The 25564-nt window shown below is 45.8% G+C and overlaps 1 protein-coding gene across 3 annotated transcripts in view; it reads left to right on the top strand.

Annotated features, from left to right (window-relative positions):
- Positions 1-25564, top strand: part of UNC5A (unc-5 netrin receptor A) — a 902953-nt gene that overhangs the window by 540370 nt on the left and 337019 nt on the right. For 2 of the 3 annotated variants that reach the window (XM_069244554.1, XM_069244553.1), the window contains exons 4-5: positions 19104-19207; positions 21873-22053. In XM_069244554.1, the coding sequence (XP_069100655.1) occupies positions 19104-19207; positions 21873-22053 (285 nt within the window). Of the gene's footprint in view, positions 1-17490; positions 17612-19103; positions 19208-21872; positions 22054-25564 lie in introns of those variants that run through there. The other variant, XM_069244555.1, reaches the window with a different exon arrangement.

Here is a 25564-nt window from a genome sequence, read left to right as displayed (position 1 = left end):
TCTCTACTTCTACACTCGGAGTCGCACCTCCGCTATCCTCTAAAAGAAAAAAAATCCCTCGCAACCTTTTCACACACCCTGCGGCAATAAGCTGTGCAAGCGCAAAACCCTAACTTCACTCATACCATCACTAGTACCGCCAACGCTGATTCCACACCTCCGTTCTCTCCATTCGCAAGCTCCGAGATCCCGGGAAAGTCGCGGTGGACCTAGCCCATCATCATTCTGTCAATCTGTTTTACCCAAGAAAAATCTAATTCAACTTCTCGAATGGGGTCTCAAAATGCGTAACCGTTAATTCAACACCATGTACTTTAAGAGTACAGGGTCCCAAAAGACGAAACCGTCCTCTGCTACCATCTACTGTTAGAGCGGTCCGTACTAATGATTTTACCTGTTTTCGGACGCTCTTTAGGCCGATGAATCTTTTGACTAAGTGGGACTCTCTGTACTCCTAATCGGTCAATTTCATCAAATCAATAATCAATAACGAACATAGGCAATACCTTGATCGACATAACACTTAACAATTAATCCAGAATACATTTCGGCGAACCCTGACCTTTCAGTCAGGAATAATCACACCAGTTTATTGCAAAGTTAGTGAATTTTATTTCCCTATATTAACAAAGCTAGCACAATATAAATGTGTCTCAACACCAAATGATAAACGTAAATGAACATTAATAGCTGTCCATAGCGGCGAAACAGGTGCAATCTATGTAGCATTTGAATCACAAGGCATTCGATAATAGCAATGCAAATCACTAATACGATAATCTGTAATGAACTAATCGCATACATTTAGTCAGCATAACAAGATCTCAAATTGCATCGTGCAGCAAAGGAATCCTCATCTAACCTCAAATTAGCATCGGCATGTGGGGCTTCATGCGAAAACAATTTAGCAACATTAATTTAGAAAAACTCCTAACTAGGGCTCTTATCAAAATCAGCAGTTGGTTACCTAAAGGAAACACAATGCAATTTTACAATTTCTTTTCATATTTACCAATTACGATCAGCAATCAAGGAAGTCTTCGTCTCACAGGTACCGTTCTTCGGTCAGCATGGGTATCGTTTCGATCAGCATGGGACGGGGCAAAGGGGCAGGGGTGGACGGGACAATTGCCTCACGGCGGCAAGGTAAAACTACTACTTCATGCAAGGGATTAAATCAAAGTTAAAGTCTCTAGGGCCAGAATCATTAAAGTCTCTTTCTCTCGATTAGAGAAAGCATCAAAGTCTCTCAAAATGGCGTCGCAGCGAAGTGGGCCATAATAGCTACGAAGTCTGCAAAATGGCGGGTATCGAGCTGGTAATGGCGGCAATGGCTGGTAATGGCTACCTTCTTCTCGTGCACCTGATTTTTATAGCCAACAGTTCAAATCCAGTAGGGTCTTCCATTGGAGGGTTCATAGGTTAGCTTCAAATTGTCCAATCAAAAACGACAGTTCTCAAGCTTTTACTTAAGCATACATTATCCTTGGAGATGGGTACGCAAGTTGCAACATTGTATACCAATTAGCTCACTTTCAGAGCCTCCATTGTCCGCACCTGCAAATCGACCTTGGAGTAAAGGGAAAATATGCCAGGCTGGCACGAAACCTTAAGATAAGCATGTGAACGGTCTCAGTGGAAAAGTACAGCTTCAAGCAAAAATACACGTTTAATAGCACATTGGAAAAATACGAGCATCTAAACCGTGAGACAAGGCAACTAGGCCAAAGCCTGCACTAAAGTAATGCTAAGCTAAAACATTTCAAACAAGTAAATCGTAGCATACGTTTATGATTATGTTGGATTAGTGCAATTCTAGTACACCACGTTATATAAAGCACGCGTATAAATGTTGGCAAACTACTGAGGGCACATTTTGTCCCCGTACAATCTTTATTAGTTCGGTTAAAGTCACACATGATTATTTCACACTACGTTTATGCTCTAATAAATGTAAAACCTTCATTTTCTGCTTCATCAATCACACTGGCAAAGCCTAAAGCTCTCGCATCAGTGGGACCTATTGGCTTTGCCAATACTTGTTCAGTTGGTAAATAGAGACAATTATGCTGAAAACAGTGCTGTGTTTTCAGTACCATAAAAGAGAATGGCGGTAGGCCACTATAATGAATCATGAGGGGCATCTTTTGTCACCCATGTTCTGGGTGGGAGTAGATGTCAAATTGGAGGGGGGGCCAATGGGGTCCAAATAGCCCTCATAAATCCTTCTCCATTTCGGTTTAAGGATCACACCATAGCTACTTCTCCACTTTAAGGGCATCCAGGCTGCCAATCGCATGTTGGTTATCGGGTATCTGATTGCATTTTTGAAAGAGACAACGGATTGTAACTGTTATGGTAACTGAGTTAGTATTTTACGGTGTGTTCTATTATATAATGTTATATAATTATGATTCCGGTTTGTTTCACGTACTCCTACCATCTGTATGGCTGCCTGGCTATTTCCGAATGACAGGGGTTCTAGAAAAAGGGTGAGATGAGCAGTAGATGAAATAAGAAGGCAACGATGGGAGAAGTGCACGTGGGAAGAAATAAGCTTAGACTTAGGCATCCATGCTAAAAGTAGGGGAGAGTGATATGAGAAGAAGGCGAAACACTGTTAGCGCAGGCTTCCCGGGTGTAAGATCATTTCTGAGATATTTTCTTGTGAAGTTGCTCGCTTGGGCAACGTATCCCACAGGGCTATGCGGGACAAGTGCCCTGTATGGAGACACTCGACTGACCCGGGCTCGGCCAATAATTCAGCGAACATGGTGCAGAAACGCCGCATTAGGCACAGGCGCCAGGAACGGCCTACTGCCGGCCCCCTGCCTCAGAGCTGGTGCTCACGGGGGCAGGTCGTGCCGTGTCTGTTTCGGTGAAGCTGTGCCAGGGGTAATGAGGTGGGTCACCGTGTCTCCTCGCGGGCCCCGCACCGCCAGCCAGAGCCTGGCAGAGGCTAATGGCAGAGGCCTCCCCGTGCCGAGGGAGCCGGGGGCTCTGAACAGTGAGCGGGGAGCGGGGAGGGGCCGCCCCGGGCCCAGCTCCTGCCATCTCTCATTATCAGCGCGCGCTCACATGTGTCAACAGGGCCCTGTGTTATTTATACATTAGATTTGGAGCTAATCTAACCAGAAAAGAGTGTTCAGGGTCTTTCGTGGCTGGAGGAGGTGGGGGAAGGGAGGCGACTGCCAAGGAAAGAAGAAAGTAGAAATAGTAGGGAGGAAGAAACAGAGAATTGAGGATGACGGAGAACGGAGAACGACGTGGAAGAGGGGCCTGGAGACAGAGAGTATACATTAAAGAGAGAGAGCTGGCGAGATATGAATAGGGAAGTAAACAAGGGAAGACAGCGGAAGGGCGCGAGTGAAGGGGGTGGCAACCAGAGCGCTCCCCACTGACATCTGTGTGCAACCTGAAGACTCCAAGTTGAATGCCCATCAGCGTTTGCTCAGACTTTCATCTCTCTGAGCTGCTAAACTCACCCACATCAGGTTTATAATCACAACACTAGCCATGTTCACCCAGAGCCAGAATATTTATATTGTCAAGGTGCGTCGATGAGGAGTTAAGAATAATAAAGCCATACCTGCCTTTAGTTAGATGGTGGTCTAGTGGTAGTCAACATTATGGATTCAATATTGTAGGCTGATTCTGCAGCATAGACAGTGTTTCATGGGCCCTAGTGCAAAGAAGGAAATGGCCCCCAAGCTGATATTTGAATTGTAAAACACAGTAATAATCATGGTTTATTGGGCCTCTCAAGCTCTGTGCCCTGGTGCACTGCACTTGCTGTCAAAATGCAAATCACACCCTTGGGTTGCTGTGAAAAGCTTGATATTTTGACATGGGAGGCTGATGGTTGCACTACTGTGATAGGTAGTTAGTATGACTGAGCTAATGTAATTCTCAGCCATTGCATTTTTTGGGGTGCTCCTATTGGTGTAGCAGATGCAGTGCACAGGGGGCCATTTAAGCCTGACAATGCTGTATTTTACTACCCCAACAGCAGACAAAGGGGCAATTTCCCTTGCTTGCGCCATGGCCCATGACATTCTTGCTACGCTACTGCTCATTCTAGAGGCGAGGAGATTTAATCAGCTTCTTACATATGTTTTCTATGCGAGACAGATTGGTGTACTCATTTATTGAGGCATGCAGGCAGTTCGCTCTTTTTGTGATGACTCAAAGAGGAACTGCTGAACCTGCAGCTCTCCCATAAATGCTCACTTTTCATACAGTAAGAGCAATCTTCAACTTGAAATGCTCTTATCACAACACTAAAAGGACACCCCTCCCTGCCTTTGCCGTTAATCAAAGAATGAGCTGACTTCGAAGCCCTGTACCCAACTCACAAAGCACTCTATAGCTTGGCACCAGAATGTTTATGCAGAGTGTTCCTTCCTATGCTAATGGCTGCCCAAACATCTATGAGCAGCCTACTTGAATATGCAGAGGTACCTAAAACAAGATACAAGGATTCCAATGAACGATTCCTTCATAATCTACAGGCTTTACTCACTGGATTCTGTCTCCTATATTCGGTCTTTATCTAGAAACATGACACTCTGAAAATAGTTTTAAATTGGCCTTCTGCATTCTGTGAACTTTGGGCAGTGAATTGTGATCTGGTCCATGGACCTTTACTACCCCCTGCATTTGCACTGGTTACTGCCACCACCCCTGTCTACATTAGTGCTACGGGAAGGCCTTACAACGTCTGGGCACACTACGCATCCTTCATACAATAAGAAATTAGTGCACTTTCTTAAATGATACCTCTTAAAATAAATTCATGTTTTAAAAGGGTTTTAATCTCTGGCCTACAATCTAGAGTGAACTCACCCAATGTTGTAAGCATCTGGGGTAAAAGTAGACCTTAAGAGGCACCATAGAAAGTTAATCTGAGGAACACTTGTCGGGTGGAGAAGACTAGGACCAACCAAGGGACTCCAGCCAGTTCAGTATCCAGTTCTGATGGACAATCAGATGCAACAATTATCTTTGGGCAGGGTATGAGTGATGGCGGTGTCACTGGGCACAGAAAGAAGGGAACATATGATTACTTCATGGCCCCCCATCGACCTTTAAAGCCAACCCCATGTTTCACTCTGCTTTGTTTCTCAACGAGGTGGGTAGCCCCTTAAATACTTATTCAGATATAGTGCCCCCAGGGGTCTCGCCTTTTTATCCTGTATGAGATTATACTTTGGGTGCAGACAGGTTAACGTTGCTTTCAAATTCGTCAGAGTCCTTTTCTGAGACTTCACTCTGAATATAGATTTTTTACATAGTTTGGTCGAACCCCTCTGAAGCTGTCCAGACAGCATGCCTCCAGCGTAGACAGCAGGTTCTTCCAGAACTTTATGTGCACCATTGACCCAAGAGCCCGCTTTCCTGCTATCCCTGCCAATGTTGTCATTAGAGTTGGTGAGTTAAGCAGAACACTTGACTCTCGTTGGCAGAGACAGTATGGAATCAAACGCATGGACACCCTAAGCAAAGTCCCTGAGCAGTGCTCACCTGCTTGATAACTGGGGGAGTATGACCCTGTGGTAGGACTGGCCTAAAAAGGTCAAAGAGAAGACAATGCTTCTATAGGCAGAGGACTTGAGCTCAACTGTTTTCGTTGAAGAATTACCTAGTAACAACTTTAAAGCCATGAAATTTTGCACCAAGCACATTGAAAGGTGCAAAACTCAAGGGCACAGCACTGAGCTGCTAGTGGACAGAATTTCCTATTACTGTCAAGGAACTCAGTACATAGGATGATTTTTTTCTGCTAAAGCAGTCGATAGCTGCAGTCTGACTGGATATGACTAAGCGCAAGAGGGAGGATCCAGGGATATTTTTCCCTCAGCCACCGACTCTCTCTAGAAATAAGTCCCAAAATCAAAGGGTTCTGCTAGAGATCACAGATTCTACCCTCACCTCTCTTGCCCTGGACTCTAAAGACAAGGCTATCTGGCTAAGGGTTGGATCTCTTGCACTGACCGATGGCCTAGAACCACACCAGCTGCTGCTGCTCCTGTATACAAGGCTATGCCCACAAAAGGCAGTCTGTTGTTATAAATACCTATTAATACAGGTAGCCAGGGGAGTCAGACGAGCTCTTGCCAAGCTAGGTCTGTTGGGGTTCAAAGAACAGCACAACGTGACCAGGCCATATGTAGCGTAGACTGGCTCTGGGGCTATTATGACAACCGGAAGTGATGCCTAGTGTGCAGCCTTTCCTGCATTCCATGCCTAGGCCAAAAATATTCAGTGCTTCATTTCCCATTACACAGTGTAGAATCCTCCCATCCTTCCCTACAGGCTGATCCATTTACGGGTTGTTGTCTTCTTGACTTTAACTGTGCTTAATTTGTGCCAGTGGTTGTCGGTGGGGGGCACCTGCAGTTATTTTTGGATAACCAGCACTTATTTTTCATCACCAGACTTTGATCCAGAGCGAGAGAGCGCGATTTTGAAAAGAGAGCAAGAAGAGGGGGGATGAAGATAGGCAAACAATGACAATGAAAGGCATCAGAAGTGAATAAGAAAATACAGCTGCGAGACGGATAGTGTGAGGTAGTGGCAGAAATGGTGATGTGGTGGAGCAATCACCAGGCAACCGTGGTATGTGGCAAACCCAACACTCAGCAGTGGACCAGTGGCTCCTAAAAAAACGTTGAGGCCCTGCGCTTGGACTTTTACAAATTAAGTTCTGTCTGTAACCAGCTGGGAAATTTGACCTTTCAAGGTGACGACTATTTCCTCAGGTTTACTTATAACACTAACGTGATTGCATTTAAGGGGTCGTGCAGGGGGTGGGAGAATTTGTGCTGGTTTGTGGTAAGGGAAACAGAAGTAATGCCCTCTGCGTAAAGCATAACATAAATACTAGTGTTTCAAATGTAATATAATTTAAAAGAATCACAAATTAAATGTTCTTCAGAACAGGAAGGTGAGTATAATTTTTTAGCTAGTGTTTTACACCTTATAAGCACACATAAAAAAGCAATAAAACAACCTTTTGCATTTGTTTTCCTCTGTTTCTCTTGTTTTATTTTTTAACATTCCATCTTATGTTGTTAAAAAATTATATGTATAAAACAGCGAATTATTTCAGCAAAGAGCAATATGCCGGCCCTCTGTATTTTAGGTCTCGGCTATGCAGCGCCTGCACTGTCTCTTTGAAACTATTGTGTATATCATGGGGCTTGCAACCTCTCCACTGGATACTATTGTGCTTCGTAGTTGTCCAACACCCGCCAGTTGTCATTTCCTTTTCTTTGTGTGGCTCACAGGCCAAGCACAGATTGATTCATTTTAATTAGAGTGTGTCCACCGCTCACGCTATTCAAAGACTATTTTTTTCTCCCTCTCCCACCTACCACTTTTCCATATTCCTGCCCCATGTTCCTCCTTTTAGTCTTACTTGAACAGTCACTTTCACTTAAAATGCAAAATATTACCGTAATTTAAAAACAATGTGCCAGATTTATACTTTTGCAGCAAACCTGCGTTAGCGCAGGTTTGTGGCAAAAAGTATAGCGCCATTCCATGACACCAGTCGGTGCCAGATTTATGGAATGGCGCTAGCCGTCGCTAAGGCCCTGTTAGCTTCCTTGTAAAGGACGTAAACAGGGCCTGGGAGGCATAGGGGAACCGGGACTTGTGCACCAAATTATGGCGCAACACTGTTTAGAGGCAAAGAAATTGCTTCAAAGCAGTGTGGCACCATTTTCTGGCGCACAAGCCCCGTGGACATGGCGCCTGTCTTAGTAAAGACAGGAGCCATGCCCGCCACCCCAATGGCCATGCCCAGGGGTCAAATGTCCCCTGGGCATGGCCATTGAGACCAGCACCGTGCAGGGGGCCCCAAGTCAGGGCCACCGAGCGGCGTTGGTAAAAAAAAAATATATATATATACATACCCGGACTTACCTTCAGATGGGTCCACATCCGTAGGTGACCTCCTGGTGGGGGTAGGGGTGGGTGGGGGTGTCCCTGGGGAAAGGGCACCTGTGGGCAATTTCCATGGTCTATAACCATGGAAATCTGCCTCCAGGTCCCCTTACGCCTGCCCATACCCAGGCGTTAAATAATGGTGCTAAGCAGGCTTTGCACCATTATTTAAGGCCCTCCTCCACATGTGCATGATTTTTGCACGGGGGGATAAATGTGGCGCTAGGGCCTTTGAGGCATTTTTTGCGCTGGAACGCCTACCTTGCATCTCATTGATGCAAGGTAGTTTTCCACAGGCAAAAAATGTCCTTAACTCCAATATTTTGGCGCTAGACATGCCGGGTGCCAAAATATAAATATGGTGTTAAGTTTGCACTGGATTTGCATAAAACAAATTATGCAAATCCGGCGCAAACAGAGTATAAATATAGGCCAATGTGCTTTCAGGCTTTTTACAATGCACATATTTTGAAAGCATAAACATTGTTATATTCCTCTCTCCACATTTTTATTAGCCAGGATACCTTTATTTAAACCCACGCCTTCCTTCATTTACTTAACTAACACAAGCATATTTCACGCAACATGTGCCACTGCCTATGTTTCCAAGATTTCAAATCCACATTCCATTGCAGACACATTTACTTCTGATCACTCCTCCAGACACTGTCACAAACTTCAGACGTTTTGCACAAGTTTCCACAAACAGGTTATCTTTATAAACAAACACTCTTCTTTTCACCAACCACATGCTGTTTAATTTGAATACTTATACTTATTGATTTCATCCTTGCTTTCCTCATCTTGCTTTCCTAGTGTTTATAAACTCCTCCCTGTGTTCTTTTTTGTTGTTCAATCCGCACACAATTGCACTCCACATATCCGAAACCACGCCATTCCACACCACACAGTTCCATGACACACTATTTCCCACCACATCACACAACTCTACTACACAATACACCATTCTATACTGCACAATTCCATGTCTTACAATTCCACAGCTCTCAATTCCACGCTGCACAATTCTACTTCATGTCTTACAATTCCACTCCATGGAACTTCATTCTACTCCACTCCATGCCACATAATTCCACTCCACACCACATAATTCCACTTTGCACTACATAATTCCACTATACTCCATGCCTCATAATTCCACTGCACTCTATATAATTCCACTTCAGTCCACACCACATAATTCCACTCCCCACAATGGTATTCCACATCACTCATTTGCACTCCACATTACACAATTGCACACCATGTCATACTGTTATAATCCATGCTAGAGAATTTCATGCCAAGCAACACAATTCGATAACATATTATTCAATTTGACACCACATATTTCCATGACACATAGGCCCAGATTTAAGAGGGCCTAACGCCATCCTAATGACACATTAGCGTCATTTTTTATATGCTAATGTGGCGTTAGATGGGCAAAAATGCCACGCTATATTTACAAAGTGGCACTGTGCATGCATTGCGTCACTATGTAATTCTTTGCGCTACATTATGCCTGTGCCAGGAAAAATGTATGCAAAAAGGGCGTTCCCCATTAGGCAGGCCAAAAAATGGTGCAAATAAATCTAAGAGATTTCTTTGTGGCAGTTTTTTATCACGTTTAACGCCTGCTGAGGACAGGCTTTAAAATGAGGCTCCCTTTGGTTACAACGGGCCTCTGGGTGCTTTGCAGGATTAGCATCAACATTTTTGACGCTAATCCTGCAAAGCGGCGAACTAGCATAAAAAATTCTGATGCTAGTACTCTAACTACCGCCATGGTGCATGGTATATTAAATACGGAGCACACATGATAGCGTTAGGGGTTTGCTAAGGGATGCAAGAAGAGAGGTGCTGCACCACTTTTCATAAATATGCCCCATAGTTCCACTTCATGCCACATAATTCCACTCCAGATATAACCAGGAAACACAACATAATTTCCCTCCATGCCAAATAGTTCCATTCTACTCATTACCACACATTTCCATGCCACACAGTTCTACAGCACAATTCAACCGCACACCATTCCATTTCATGCTACATTATTCCACTCCACGCCACAGCATACAATTCCACACCATGACACATAGTTCTACACTATATCAACACAAAAAGATGATGGACGGAATACTGAGCATTGTCAAACATTCACCCCCCAGTAACAGATCTGGGACTGGGGGTGAATGTTTGAAAATGTTCAGCATTCCATCCATCATCTTTTTGTGTTGCTATAGTTGCTCTAAGTGGCAAGGTTATGCCCAGAAGTGAATCAAGTGCTCACTGTACCACTGGATCCAAGCAACCCTTGCTGATGAGGGGTGATACCTCAAAACCAGTTTCAGGATGCATGTTTCCAGTCCAGGGACCACCTGGTATGGCAATTCGGCCTGGACTGTTGCCATGGGGAGGTGGTGCGTTGAGCAAAATGTCACACAATTGCACTCCATGACACTCAATTCCAAGTCTCGCAATTCCATTCTACGCCTCATAATTCCACTGCACACACTTCCATGACAAATAATTCCACATCATATAATTCCACTCAGCGGCACATACGTCCATGCCACATAATTCCACTGCACTCAATTCCACATAATTTCACTCCACTGCTCTCAAATCCACTCCACATAATTTCACCACTCTAAATGAATCCACTCCACTCCACATAATTCCACTCCACAACACATAATTTCACTCAGCACAATACAATTCCACATCACACCACACAATTCCACCTCCACACAACATAAATCCACGCCATGCCACCAAAAGCTACTCTGCATCATATAATTCCACTCCATGCCAGATAATTAATTTCCATACAATTGCAGCCCGTGCCGCACAATTGCACTCTTTCATGTCACACAGTTCCACTCCATGCAACACAATTCCACACCACATAATGCCACTCCATGCCACATAATTCCACTCCACAGCTCATAATGCATCTCCAGACAATTTCACTCCACACCACACAATTGCACTCTAAACCATACAACTTCATTCCATACCACATGATTCCATGTCTCACAATCCAACTTTACATCACACAGTTCTACGCCACACAATAACATTCCTCAGCCACATAATTCCAGTCCCTGGTGCATAATTCCACTACATGCCACATAATTCTACTCCATTGTACGCCACACAGCTCCACTCCTTTTAACACAGCAGAATTCCACGCCATACAATTTCATGCCAAGCTGCATAATTCCACGCCACACCACATATTTCCACTCCACATTACATAATTCCACATCACATAATTGAATGCCATGCCACCTAATTCCACACCACACCACATAATTCAACTCCATGCCATATAATTCACCTCCACACAATTGCCCTCCATGCCACACAATTGCACTCTAGGCCACACAGTTGCACTCCATGCAGCACAATTCCACATCACATAATTCTACTCCACACTCACATAAATCCACTCCACATATTTCCACTTCACTCTATACCACATAAACTACTCCACTCCACACAATTCCATGCCACCTGATTCCATGCCACACCACGTAATTCCACACCATGCCGCATATTTCCGTTCCACACCACTTTGTGCTACTCCACGCCACACTCTTACTCTACTCCACTACACAAGTCACTCTACTCCTCACAATGTCACACAATGCCACTCCACACCACACAAGGCCACTCTGCTCCACTCCTCACAGTGCTACTCCACGCCACACAATGCCACTTCACGACAACAAAGCCAGTAGCTCTCACATGCAGTACCTATTGGCATAGCCAAAATTAGAGGTATTGGCTTTGGCAATGCTTTGTAGTCATGCTGTACAGCAGGGCGGATGCTTGCAGTATAGCTAAAAGTAATTTGAAAAAGCTCTGTGACACAGCTAGGTCTAATGCCCTTTGTAAAATTAAAAGTGCAATAGCGCTAGGTACATCATAGTTCATTTTTATTATTATTTTTAGTCATGTTACTATACAGCATGGCTACAAATCATTGCCAAAGTCGATGATGCCCATGTTGTACCGCAGGAAACAAAGGCGATGCCAAAAGCAATAATCTCATAGTCAAGACATACTGACTTTGCCAGTGTTTATTTAACTTGTCATCACATGCAATATAAAAGCGTTCAGCTAAAGCCAAATAACTGAATTTGGCTTAATGTGTGGAGGAATACCTGATCAAAATCACAGTTAGGCACATCTCATGCCAATGTCTTCAGGTCAAGCCTAATTGTCAGCGAATGCACAGTCTGTTATAAGGCATATTGTGCCTTGCCAAAAACAGAGAGAGGATTGGAGCCTGCCCGTTGCTTACCATTGGTTGGCTTGTCTTGTCAATCACATTGGTTGCCTGTTTCTTATGTGTTCAGGATTGTCAACCTTGTGTTTAATCGTACTATGGAGCATTGCCTCTACACAATCTCCTTGATTTGCTGCCAGGTCTACTTCCTCTGCTTACTGTTCAAGCACTACTTTTTTCTTTTCTGTGAAGCACTCCATTAGAGTGCGTGGGTATTCAAGCCATCTCTCCCCCGGCACTCCGCGTTGCCCTCTCTTGCCCGACTGCTTGTCCCTGCCCCCTCCCTCTTGTAGTCACTGAGGCGCTTCTTCCCATTGTTTTCTCCAGCTACCCCCTCCCAGCGGCTTTCTCCCAAACACTGTGTTGCTTTCCCTCCAGCTCTCCCCATCCGCTGCCTTTGCTTCCCTTCCACCCCTCCTCTCCCCTCGATTGCTTTCATCATCCCACTTCTGTTACTTTGGTGTCCCCACTCTTTCTTGTTGCTTCATCATTCGCTTACTACTGTCAAATCGTAGGGTGTCAGGGGCGCGCTGGCTCCATTATTTAACTGCGCCCCATAAATAAAGCCATAGACGCGTGGTGGCTTATCACACAGGGCCCCAGCCCCACAGGTGTGCTCAGGTGTTGCCGGCCAGAGGTATACACTTGACCACGGCTGCTGGCCGTGCCCACTTTATTGAGTCGAACTCACATGACCCGGGGGTCACTTCATTAACATATAACACTGGGGGTATCGCAAAATACCCCTCCGAACAAACTCCACTTGGTAGTGGTTGCAACACTTTTGCGTCACAGGCGCGACACTACATACCTCCCAAAACATAAACCAGAGTAACAGGAATTAAACTGTGCACAGGTGTAACAAGAAGCATTCAGACAAGGTAATCTTGCAATCAAGTCGAGGGTGTAGGGTTGCTTCTCAATTCATACCGTGACGCCACCAATCTCCTGGCAAGCAACAGGGCGTTGTCAGGACTGGCACCCAGACTGCTCTCCTGATTATGGGATTCAGGAGCGCCACTCACTTGTTCATTTTTTCGACCGGGCTCTCCCAGTCGGTCATCATCTGAACCATCATCCATGTCCGGTAAGGTGGGGTTACCCGCAGTGTCTACATCAGTGTGAGAGACCGGGCAACAGAATCTTTTGAAATGGGAGATGTTTCGGGCAACCTGTTCTGTTTCCCTCTGCGCAACTACCAAGGATGCTTGTCACCGAGCTATGATCCACTGGCGGTCCTCGAATGGTGCTCGGGAACTGGCTGCCTGGGAATCTATCCTTTAGAAGAACCCAATCTCCAGCCTGCAAGTCTGATAGGCGGGACCGCCGCTGAAAACTGGCTCGGTCATTGGAGCGCTTTCTTTTAGGATATTCTTTGGCTTCGTCAACCATTTCAGGAGTCCTTGATTCATGATGGGGAATGACATCCGCAACAACCCGCCCCATGGGGAGGTGACTCAGGGCAACCCCCATCGTAGAGTGTGGTGTCTGACGGTAATCTTGCAGAAAATAGTACACCGCTAGTTCTCGCATTTCCTTTTTTGCAACAGCAATTCGTACCACCTTGTTCAGTGTGCGCATGAACTGTTCTACCTCTCCATTGGCTTGGTGCCATTGTGGCATTATTTTCCTGTGTTTGATGCCAAGAGAAGTGATGTATTCTGCAAAGTCCTTTCCTTGAAAAGGTCGACCACTGTCAGTTATAATTTCCTGGAGCACTCCGTGAGTGTCAAGTATTTTTGTCTAGTTTTGGTATTACCTCCTTTGCTGTCAAAGACTGGATGATCTCCACCTCCGGATATCTGGAGAAATCATCAATTAGTTCCATCATGTGTTTTCCATCAGCAAGGCTCCTGAAATCAAGGCTGGCTGCGACCCAAGGTCTCTTGGGCCGCTTTTCAGTTTCTATGGGGACTGGCATACTTTGCTCTCCAGTCACTTGACACCAATGGCATGAGCGTACTAGCTCTTCAACTTTGAAGTCCATCATTGGGAACCAGACTTTAGTCCTCAGACAACTCTTAGTCTTCACTATACCTTGATGGCCAGCATGCGCTGGTTGAACCGCTCTGTTGGTCAGGCTGGTAGGGATCACCAGCCAGTGTCCTCGAAGGAGGCAGCCTTCACCACTAACTGTCAAATCTTGACGGACGCTGTACAGCGCTTCGATAGTGTCCTGCGTGTCTGGGGTGAGGCTACGCCATTGTTTCTGCATTGTGTGCCATGCCTGGGTTTCCATCACTCGCATGACTCGTAGGTTTTCGTCCTGGGCCGCTGCTTGCTGGATGGCCTTGACGGAGATGGGTAGAGGTATAGACCTCTCCATTACACATCTGACATATTCTTCTGTTTCCTGAGCCTCACTTTCTTCGGTGAGGGTGGCTGGCCTCGGATGCCTCGAAAGATAGTCCTCTGGATTGCTCAAGCCCGGGCGATATTCCACCTTACAGTTGTACTCCTGTAGTTGTAGCATCCACTTTTCAATGTGAGGGGGTGGCTTGGAAGTGGTGCCATTGAAGAGGGGGATCAGTGGCTTGTGGTCAATTGTGACCATGAACGGGTGGCCATACACAGAGATGAAAATGCTTGCACTCCCAAAGAATGGCAATTGCTTCTCGTTCGATCTGTGAGTATCTTCTTTCTGTGTCCGTTGGTGACCTGCTAGCATATGCCACTGGATCCCACTCGTCCTCTCGCAGCTTCTGTAGGAGTATTGCTCCTAACCCTGTCGGGGTGGCACCTACTGCTATGGTGGTATCCTTCCGGGGGTCAAAATATTGCAGTGTGGTGTTCGCAGACAAGGCATCTTTTGTCACTTGCAACGCACTCTCTTGGGCTGGACCCCATGACTACGCTGTGGTGGCTTTAGTCAGGTCTCTCAATGGTTGTGTGAGGGACGTGAGGTCTCGAATGAATCTCCTGCAGTAGTTCACCATGCCTAGAAAGCTATGGACTTCTGTTACCCTGGTGGACAGAAGAGCGTTCTTGATGTCTGCAACTTTGTCAGGGTCAGGAGCAACTCCCTCAGATGAAAGCACATAGCCGACAAACTGCAGTTTATCCTTTAGAAATTCACATTTTTCTCTGTGGAGAGTCAGGCCAGATTTGTGGATGCGCTAAAGGGCTTTCTTTAGTTGCGCATGGTGTTCTGGAATGGTTTTGGTATAGATCAAAATGTCATCACTAATGTTGATGACTCCAGGTAAGTCTATTAGCAATTAGCGGATCGTGTTCTGAAAAACTTCTGCCGCGCTGGAAATTACAAAATGTAATCGCCAGTAGCGGTGAAGTTCCACATGAGTTGAGAACGTTGTGATGTATCTCGACTCTTCTGCTAAGACTAGTTGGTGATACCCCGACCAAAGGTCTAATTTTGAGAACCAGCAGGCTTCGCTCAGTTCCCCAATGAAGTCATCAATGGTAGGAGTTAAATGGCTTTCTCTCTTGATCGCGGCATTGGGTAACCTCATGTCTATGCAAATTCTGATTTCTCCTGGTTGTTTTGGTTTCCTGGCCACTACAATCAGCGACACCCATGGCACTGGGCCCTTTACCTTTTCGACAATGCCTGCAGGCTCCAGTTTCTCCAGTTCTCTTTCAACAAGAAGCCTGAGGTGGAAGGCAATCCGTCTGTGGCGGAGTGCCACAGGTTGAACTGACTGATCTATGTGGAAGGTGATTTCTTTGGTTTTGAGGCACCCTATTCCTTCGAATACTTGCGGGAAAGAATCGAGAATGTCACTGAGAGATTCGACATAGACACCGAGTGTGAAAGTCACGATGCCTAGAGCTTCAGTCGTGTGACATCCCAGAAGTGTGCGCTGGCCCTCCTCTGCAACGTATATATAGGCTTCTATTTCGTGTGGTCCATGGCAGATGGGAGGTCGGAACCTTCCTGTCATTGTGAGTGGCTGAGCTTTTCCCTTAGGCAAACACTCTAATATGGGTCGGTGTCAGGGGTGGTCACGGCTGCAAGCTTTGATACGTGGTATCTGCCATGACATTGATGGATGCTCCGGTGTCTACTATAGCCGCTACTGGACATCTGGCTATAAGTATTTTGTACGTGGGCAGTCTCTCGTGTTTGTGTGCGGCAGCGCTGACCATGAAGATGGAATGCATTGTTTGTGTTTCGTCTTCATTGTCGTCCATGTCACTTGCCGGGTTTGAACTTCGAGGGCTGTGTTTACAGTGGTTCGAGTTGGTATACTTTTCGTCAGTTGGAACATTTTGATGAAATGATTTAGCTTGCCGCATCCTGCGCACGTCTTTTCTTTGGCTGGACAGCCTGACAAGGGGTGCAGTGATCCTCCAACATCGCCAGCATGTTCTCTGCGACGGTGTTTGTTTCTTTGGTTTGGGTCTATAAGGCGTGGGCGTGACTACGGCCACCTGCTCTACCTTGACGGGGCACTGGAGCGCTGCCTCCATGTGTGAGGCTGTCGCTTTCGACAGTTCCTTTGTTCTTCCCATCATCAATATGTCTGCTAGGGACTGTCCTGACTCCTCTAGGATTCGTTCCTGTAATTTCGATGAGGCACACCCTTGAATAATTTGCCCTTGGATTTCATCCTTTTCATTTTGGAAGTTGCACGTGGTGGCCAATTCTTTGAGTCTTGTATAGAACATGTCAATTGACTCCTCGGCGCTTTGCAGGGGTTGCCTGAATATGAATCTTTCATAGTCTACATTGACCATGGGTTCAAAGTGCGCTTTAAGGGCTGCGATGAGGGTCAGGTGTGTTTTTGGTGTTGCTTCACCAATCGTTTTCAATATCCGATATATATCTTTCCCTCCTAGATGCAGTAACATGGCTCTCTTTTGGGCATCTACGATTTTTATGGTTTCAAAAAATAGCAGTGCTTTCTCAACCCAGTCCTTCCACCTGGCTGCCTGTGCCGATGGGGCGCCTTCCACTATGAATGGATCTATGGGGGTATGGTATTCATTTTGTGTTTCTTCCTTCCTTCTTTTTTTTGTTTATGTTTGTTTTCTTTTGACCCAGATCTGCCCTACTTCCTCGGGTCTACCTGCTCTCTCCTTCACCAGCTGAGTGCACAGCTCAAATACTGTGTGTTGTGTGCTGCACTTGAGTTTGGCCAGTCAAGCGACAGGAGGGTGCAACACTGGGTGCTGTTATGCAGGATAAATGGCAACACTAGTAATTTGAGACTCTGCCCCTTTAAGAGACTCCTTGACTGGGGTGGGCAGGGCCTAATCTGGCTCACCGGCCCCTCGCCCCACACACGTTGCTTCCCAGAGGCCGGAGGACGCCCTTCACACCGCTGATGCACTCCATACTTTGTTGCTGGCAGCACATCGTCGGTGAGGCACGACTTGCCTAGCATCTCCAACCGACTGGTACGAGCACCGCAAGCCAAGAGGCAAGGCGAGCGGCCGCCGCATCGTGGGGACACACAGTAGGCACCCTCGTTGCCAGTGTCAAATCGTAGGGTGTCAGGGGCGCACTGGCTCCATTATTTAACTGCGCACCATAAATAAGGCCATACATGCGTGGTGGCTTATCACACAGGGCCCCAGCTCCACGGGTGTGCTCTGGTGTTGCCAGGCGGAGGATACACGTGACCACGCCTGCCGGCTGTGCCCACTTCCTTGAGTCCTACTCACGTGACCCGAGGGTCACTTCATTAACATATAACACTAGGGGGGTATCGCAAAATACCCCTCTGAACAAACTCCCCTTGGTAGTGGTCGCAACACCTTTGTGTCACGGGCGCGATACTACAACTACCTTTCCTGTGTTGTTTTGCCATTTCCCTCACCCTGCACCATGTTCTGACTCCCCCAGCTTTAAAAAAACATGTTTTCGCAGGTTTTTTTTTTTTACTTTTTTTTTTTTAGTTACTGACCCAACTCGGATCACTAACTAAGAAGAAAAACAGTGCCTGTGTTATTTTGTAGATTTCGTAGATGTGTACACAATGAAGCTGGCAGCCACGTAGTCGTTTATTTTGTCTGTAAAGTTCTCTGCTATAAAAATATGGAAAACGCACTCCCCCATTTTGTTTATCACTCTATTAAATTGGGATGTGAAAAAAATTAACGAAATTATAGAAGAAATGTGTTTTTCCGCTATCTTGCATGACTTTTTTCAGGGCATATTTAGCGTGCACAATACTGCCAACAGAATGCTACAAGCAGAAAATGTCTTTAGGCGAGACTTATTCTACACAAACAATTCTCTGGCAAATTAAATTTATGTGAGCTCGTTCACATAAAATGAAACATGAGAAATGGTGTGATGTTGCTTAATGTGAAAATTGTGAATTCTAATACTTTCAGTAGCGTAATTTAAATTTCGCTCATTTTTATACATTTTGCCACGCTGGGTTTCCACTATATAGGTCCACATACATACACTCCTTATTGTAAGCATTCAAAGTCATTTGACTGGGAAGGCAACGGTTTCTGCGCCTGTGGCTGCCATGATGACCAAGTTCGTAGAGGTTGTGACGCCTGCGATGGGAAAAGCCATGGTGATGATGTTATTCAAGGCGTCGTCCAATGCATCCTGACACTAGATCTAGGCAAGACCTCAAATTGAAGTGATCACTGTGGGAATGCCCTTTACTACACACGAAGATGCCAACAGACCTGATTCAGGCGGTGGACTCCCGATTTACTTCGGATTGCCTCTTTCCTATTAGAAGCCAGTGGGGGAAATACATTGACCCGATTTTTTCCAAACTCTCCCACTCCCTTGTTTAAAATTTTGGCATGTGTGTGTGTACACCTTTTTGGCGTATTCTAATGCTTTTGTGCCTCCTGAAGAACCCATCTGCACCCAAAAAAGCCAATTCCCGCTTCGTGACGTGTTTGTTTTTTCCCCCAGATCTCAGGAAGAACTTCGAGCAGGAGCCTTTGGCCAAGGAGGTTCCTCTGGACCAAGAGATTGAGTTGCCATGCCGGCCCCCTGAAGGAATCCCGCCTGCTGAGGTGAGTGAAACACCCTCGAACCTCAGCCAACAGACTCCCCAGGGGAAAATCTTGGCAATGGGGTAATGAAATAAAATCACTTTAAAAGAATACAGCGTCCTTCTGACAGTGAGTAACAGAAGAACGAGAGACTGATAAAAAACAGCTCTGCACATTCCTATTAGAACAAGTGGCCACTGCTTAATTTGTAAATAGAAACCTGCCGGTACCCAATGTCTCCTCTGAAAAACACGGCTGCTGTATTTAAATGTGCGAACACCGAATCTCAAGGCAGCGTAATCCTAAAGCGATCTCGGGGCTCTTTAATCTATTTACCGCGACTCACTGCCCCTTCAGCTCACTCCTGCAGCTTTTTGCTTTCTCCATGAGTGACGTTTTTTAGTTTTTCTCTTCTTCCGCCTTTTCCATATATGTCTTTTGATCGGAGTAAATGTTTGAGGCATAAAAATAACTGCCGGCCCTCAAATTAAGCACTGCCAGTATCGTAACTTTAAATGATGGCTCCCACCTGCAGAATGGAATGAGGGCCCCCGAGTTTCCTATAGCTCACAAATATTCATTGGATTTGGGCTGAATTTGGCCCCCTTTAAGGGATGGGGAGGCCTGAATGGTTGGGACCCTCTCTGTACTACAGGATCTGCAGGATTTCCCAGCCCCTGCACACAGCAGCTGGAGCTATATTTTTATAGTAATGCCTTATCCCTGAAATCTGCTCCTGATACATTTTAGCAGAAATTGACAGAATTTATAGGGGGAAATGTAAGGAATACTCTGGTACATGAGGAAGTACTGCACGTAGCATCTTTTTTCCGTGTGGTTCCCCCTTTTTCCACAGTCAAACCCTAAATCAGAGCTGTTGATTAACTCCCAGTAAATACCACACCCCTAAGGAGATGGTTTCTAATGTGTGTTGTAAATACCTCCGTAATCCACCACACTCGCAGTTTGTGTCTTCCTGTGGGAAGTCAATCCTGTTGAAAAACATTTCCCTCACAAAACTCTCTTTCCAAAGCCTCACCCTGGACGTCTGTACAGAAATAACGGCTCATATAAAACATCCTCTATTTAGGCCGTGTCTCCACAGACAACCAAAAAGCCCTCTGTATAGAAATAATGTAAAATCTTCCACTAAAATATGTTCTACTGAGACTGCCTTGCCACAGCCCCACCCTGCACTTCTGTACAAAAGTGATAGCATCTGTAAAACATTCCTTATGAAGACATCCCCCAGCCCCATCTTGGTCCTCTCTATGGAAATAATACAATGTCTTCTATTCACAGATTTCACTCACAAGGCCATTCTTCCACAGCCCCAGCATGTTCCTTCCTATAGAAATCAATCCCAAATTTTGAGTATTCCCGTATATGACTTTGAGTCCTTTTTAGGCCTCGCCTACCAGACAGATCAAGCTGTCTGGTTATGAAAGAACTATAGTGAACTTACAGGGGGCTCAGAGCCCACCCATTGCTTACCATTTGTTGGCTTTATTGTAACTCTCATTTGCTTTCTTTTTGTTAGCTTTTGTGAGCTTTTCTTCCTCCTCCTGTATTTGTTCCTCCCTTCAAGCATTGCCCCTTTACTTGTGTCCTTCCACTGCTTAATTTTTGGCTTTATGGGCACTACATTTTTCTTTTTGGTTTAGCACTCCTTGGGAGTACAAGTGTTTTCCAGTGGTCTCTCTCGTCTGCTTCTCTTCCCCTCTCTGTTGCAGTCCGGGTTCTATACCTCACCAATGCGCTTCCACACCCAATGTTGCTTTCTCACTCATGTGCTTCTTCAATTGCTGCTTCCTCCTCCTAGCCTCCTGCACCCTTTGCTTCTCGCTTTGACCCTCCCATTCTGCCTTGCTGCCCTCTTCCCCAACAGTGTTCTTTATTTTAATGTTTTATTATTTTTCTTTAAGAGAACCATGCAGCAAATTAATTGCTGTCGGACCGTCCACCTTAAACGCATGTTTCTTGCGTCTTATGACGTTTTATCTACTATCCTTTGTGCATCATCTCTTTTTACCCCTTTCTTTTCATTGTTTTGCAATCTCCTAATTTATTCCCTCCATTTTCCCCCTTCGTTTTAATTCCCTTGCTTGCTCTTACCCCTCCATCTATTCTATTTGTGTTTCAGTCATGACTACTGTCTTTGTCCTTCTTTCACTGCTCCTGCTTCGTACCTCATGTTCTATACTCAGTGCCTTTATCTCTATCACTTTGCTGGTGCCCTCACGTTCTTTCATTCGTCCCTTTCTCTTTCTTGCTTTTTCTCTTTCTCCTTTTCATTCCAAACTTTATCTGATTTTCTTTCGATGTATTCAATTCTGTCCTTTTCCCTGTCCGTCACATACTCATCTTTTCTTCTTTTTACCCCTCTTCTCTGCCCTATCATTTTGGCTTGTTGTCATCTTTCCCTCCACTCTTGTGTGTCTTTACATGTCATTATGTCTGTCCTTTTTTCGTTTTCTGCATTTCTCCCCACTCCCTCTCTCTCCACTTTCTCACTCTCTGTCCCTTTCCTGCGAGGTATTTACCTCCTTTTATCTCTTCTACCTTTATTAATCTGTTTTTCATTTCAGTGTCTTCATCTTTGCTCATGTCCTCATTTCTCTGATTCCTACTTTTTCCCCCTCTCTCGTCTCACTCTCTACGTGCTCTGCTCTTCTTCGTTTTGCAGGTTGAATGGTTGAAGAATGAAGACATGGTGGACCCAGCTCTAGATACCAACATTTACATCACTGTGGGCCACAGTTTGGTAGTGAAGCAAGCCCGGCTTGCTGACACTGGCAACTACACTTGTGTGGCGAAGAACATTGTGGCACGGCGCCGTAGCTCCTCCGCCGCCATCATTGTCTATGGTGAGACTGGTCCTCTGTGGTACACAAAGCAATCCTTAGCAATGATATCCTATCCGCCCCCCAACTCTGCTCTGTGGTGCATGCATCAACCCGTATCAATGAGACCATGGTGCCTTGCATCCCAGGGCATCCATACCAATGCAATGGCTCTGTTAGCAGCTTTGATAGTCTCAGCCAGTTATTGAAGCACCTCCTATAGTGTGCATCAAGCTAGCATGTCTCTTCGTTGGGCCCCCTCTAGCCCAATGATCAGTAGAGTCATTTAAAGGGAACAACTAATGTGGAGAAACAAATCAGCTCTGTTTACTCAGTCCTAGATCTCTAATAATCTGTATCAATAGGCGTTCTAGAAAGGCGCTGTTAGACCCTGCATCCTTGGTGTAGTCTCCTCTGTCTTTTTGCCTCTGCTTCCTAAGTTTTGACTGTGAACTGGACTTTGTGTTTTTTGCTGGTTTTAGGACTCTGGGAACTTTACCACTGCTGACCAGCGCTAAAGTACAAGTGCTCTCTGTGTAAACTGCATGTGTAATTGGCTTTTCCATGATTGGCATATTTGATTTACTAGTAAGACCCTAGTAAAGTGCACTAGAGGTGCCCAGGGCCTGTAAATCAAATGCTACTATTGGGCTTGCAGCACTGATTGTGCCACCAACATGAGTAGCCCTGTACACTGCACTGTCTGCGTGTGCAGTTTTAAACTGCGAATTCGACCTCGCAAGTGTACCCAACTGCCAGGCCCAAACCTTCCCTTTTTGTACATGTAAGGCACCCCTAAGGTAGGCCCTAGGTAGCCTCTTGGGCAGGGTGCAGTGTGTGTTAAAGGCAGGACATGTACTGATGTGTTTTTCATGTCCTGACAGTGAAATAATGACAAATTTGTTTTTCACTGTTGCAAGGCCTATCTCTTTCATAGGTTAACATGGGGGCTGCCTTTAAATATCTTTTAAGTGCAGTTTCCCATTAGGAGCAGATAGAGCTAGGCAGTTTGGGGTCTCTGAACTCACAGTTTAAAATACACCTTTTAGTAAAGTTGTTTTTTAGATTGTCAGTTTAAAAATGCCACTTTTAGAAAGTGGGCATTTTCTTGCTTAACCATTCTGTGCCTCTGCCTGCTTGTGTATTCCACATCTGGGTCAGACTGACAGTTGGGTTGTTGTGAATTCCTTCTTGACAGTGACACAAAGGGAGCTGGGGTGTAGCCTGCATATCTTAATGAGTGTCCTTGGCTAGAGTGGGGAAGGAGTAGTTGACACTTACACCTGAATGGGCTGTGCCTGCCCTCAAACAGAGCAGTCTCCAACCCCTTGGTGTGTGTCTGGGGCCAGGCCTGGGCAAGGCAGGATCTTGCCAACAACAGAAACTTTCCTTTGAAGTTTGACTACTTCAAATGCATAAAGGAGTATACGTAGTGGACCCAAAACCCTAGATTTTTAGAACACTTCTGGATAAAGAGGAACCTCTGCCAAGGACAAGAGCGGAAGAGCTGTAGGAGTACTGCCCCTTTGGTGTGTGTGCCTTGCCGGGTTCGTCTGCAGTTGCTGCTTCTGCCCTAGAGAGGGCAAAGAGTGGACTTTGCTTTGTATCCTGCTTGAGAAGTTGCTCCAAGGGCTTCGACTGAGCTTGCCCCCTGTTCTGAAGTCTCTGGGACATTAAAGACTTATTGTGCCAGCACCTGGACTCTCTTGCTGAGACTCCTACGCTGCCATGTGGTGCCTAATCCAGCCCATGGGCCCTTGAAAGGAGAAGCTGGTGAAAAAACAAGAAAACCCAAGTGCACTGACTTTGGACGACGCCTGGACTGACGCCACTGCCGGATCCGCAACGCCGCCTGCAACTGAAGCCATGGTCCCCACTGGAGTGCGACGACCCCACCAGACCAACCCCCACCGCAGCCTCGCCGAAGTCCATGACTGTGAGTTCCGAAGTGCTGTGTCACCAACGTCCGTGACTCCCAACTCCACAGTAGTGCCTGCAGCCTTGTGGCATGACCGTGACCCGATAAGGTCAACGCACCAAGTTGTGACCGCCGGAAGTGCAAGGATCCAAAGCTGCGCAGCGACAACACCTCACCTCCACAGCAAATATCCGACGCCTCGCACCCACACTTCAGCTCCTTTGCTCCACGGCACTGGAACCAACGCCGCACTGATCCAGCGACGCCTCGATCCTTGACTCTGTGCACAGGCTTGTCTCCTCATTTTCAGAAGGTACTGTTCCTGGGGATCCACGCGACTCCGTGACCAGCGCAATTGGGGCTGATTGTTGGGAATGACTCCACCACAAAGCTGTAATATCACCAAATTGAAGCATTTGTGTTTCTAGGAGCTATTTTGAAGTTTAATCTTTAAAATGTCATAACCTTGCTTGAGTATGTTGGATTTTTGTCATTTTGGTCTTGTTTTACTCAGACAAATATTGGCTACGTTTCTAGCCTGGAGTTGAGTCCTTTTGTGGTGTTTTCACTGTGTTACTGTGTGTGATTGTACAAATACTTTACACATTGCCTTTGAGATTATCCTGACTGCTTATGCCAAGCTACCAAGGGGGTGAGCAGGGGATATCTGAGGAGTGGAACTCCCTTACCCTGGCTAGAGTGAGGGTCCCTGCTTGGACAGTGTGCAAACTGACTGCCAACTAGAGACCCCATTTCTAACAAGTGCTTTGAGAATATAATTTGGGATTTTAAGATGCACTGTCACATCACTCACTGGGTGGCCCATTAATGTTGACTACCCCCCAAGCAATGCTCTTCTAGAATCATATACATTTGGGGTAATTTACTTCCACTTCTGGGGTTTGAGATGCTTGCAAGTTTCAAGGGAATTTTAGGGCAGTATCAGAGGATTGTTCAGTCAATCAGATCGTTTTCTGCATGTTCATTGTGATTCAAAATGTCTGTTTCAAAATACTCTCAAGACAAGCCATTCTGACTGATTAGCGGCAACAGTACTCAGACCTGGTAATAAAGAAGGCCTAAACAGTAACTCCTCTGCTATAGAATCTAGAGTAGAGGCCCAGATGAGGACATTAACAATCCCTGCAATAGGAACCTTCTGCCCATGGTACGACTAGTCTGAGAACTGTCACCTGGAGTTTAAAGCTCCCAAAACGAGCTAGTCCCTCCCATCATGGATGATCATTGGTGCGTTCACTATGAAACATTGAAATCCCTGCAGAGCAGGTTGATGTATTGCTCCTAGGGTTACCTCTTTGAAATGGTGACACTTGTCCAAATGATAAGTCACTCGAATGCCTCAAATTCCCAAAAATATGTACTCCTGCAGGCTGTGGTTTAGAGATGGACTTGAAGGTTCTGCTCCCGTAAGAGGCCTGAGAAGTTTCTTCATGTTTCTGCTCCTAAAATGCAATACTCCTCAAGCTGCCATTCTCATGTGGTGCTACTGATTAGCACCAAAGATGCATCTGGTGGCTATCTCTCTGAAAGGTTGATGCTCTTTCTATTTACTGCTTCAGGATCATCCCTGGAGATGCCATGCCCATCAGATGTTGC

Source organism: Pleurodeles waltl, chromosome 7 (genome assembly GCF_031143425.1).
Source record: "Pleurodeles waltl isolate 20211129_DDA chromosome 7, aPleWal1.hap1.20221129, whole genome shotgun sequence".
NCBI classification, from domain to species: Eukaryota; Metazoa; Chordata; class Amphibia; order Caudata; family Salamandridae; genus Pleurodeles; species Pleurodeles waltl.
This window is presented reverse-complemented; position numbering and strand designations above follow the sequence as displayed.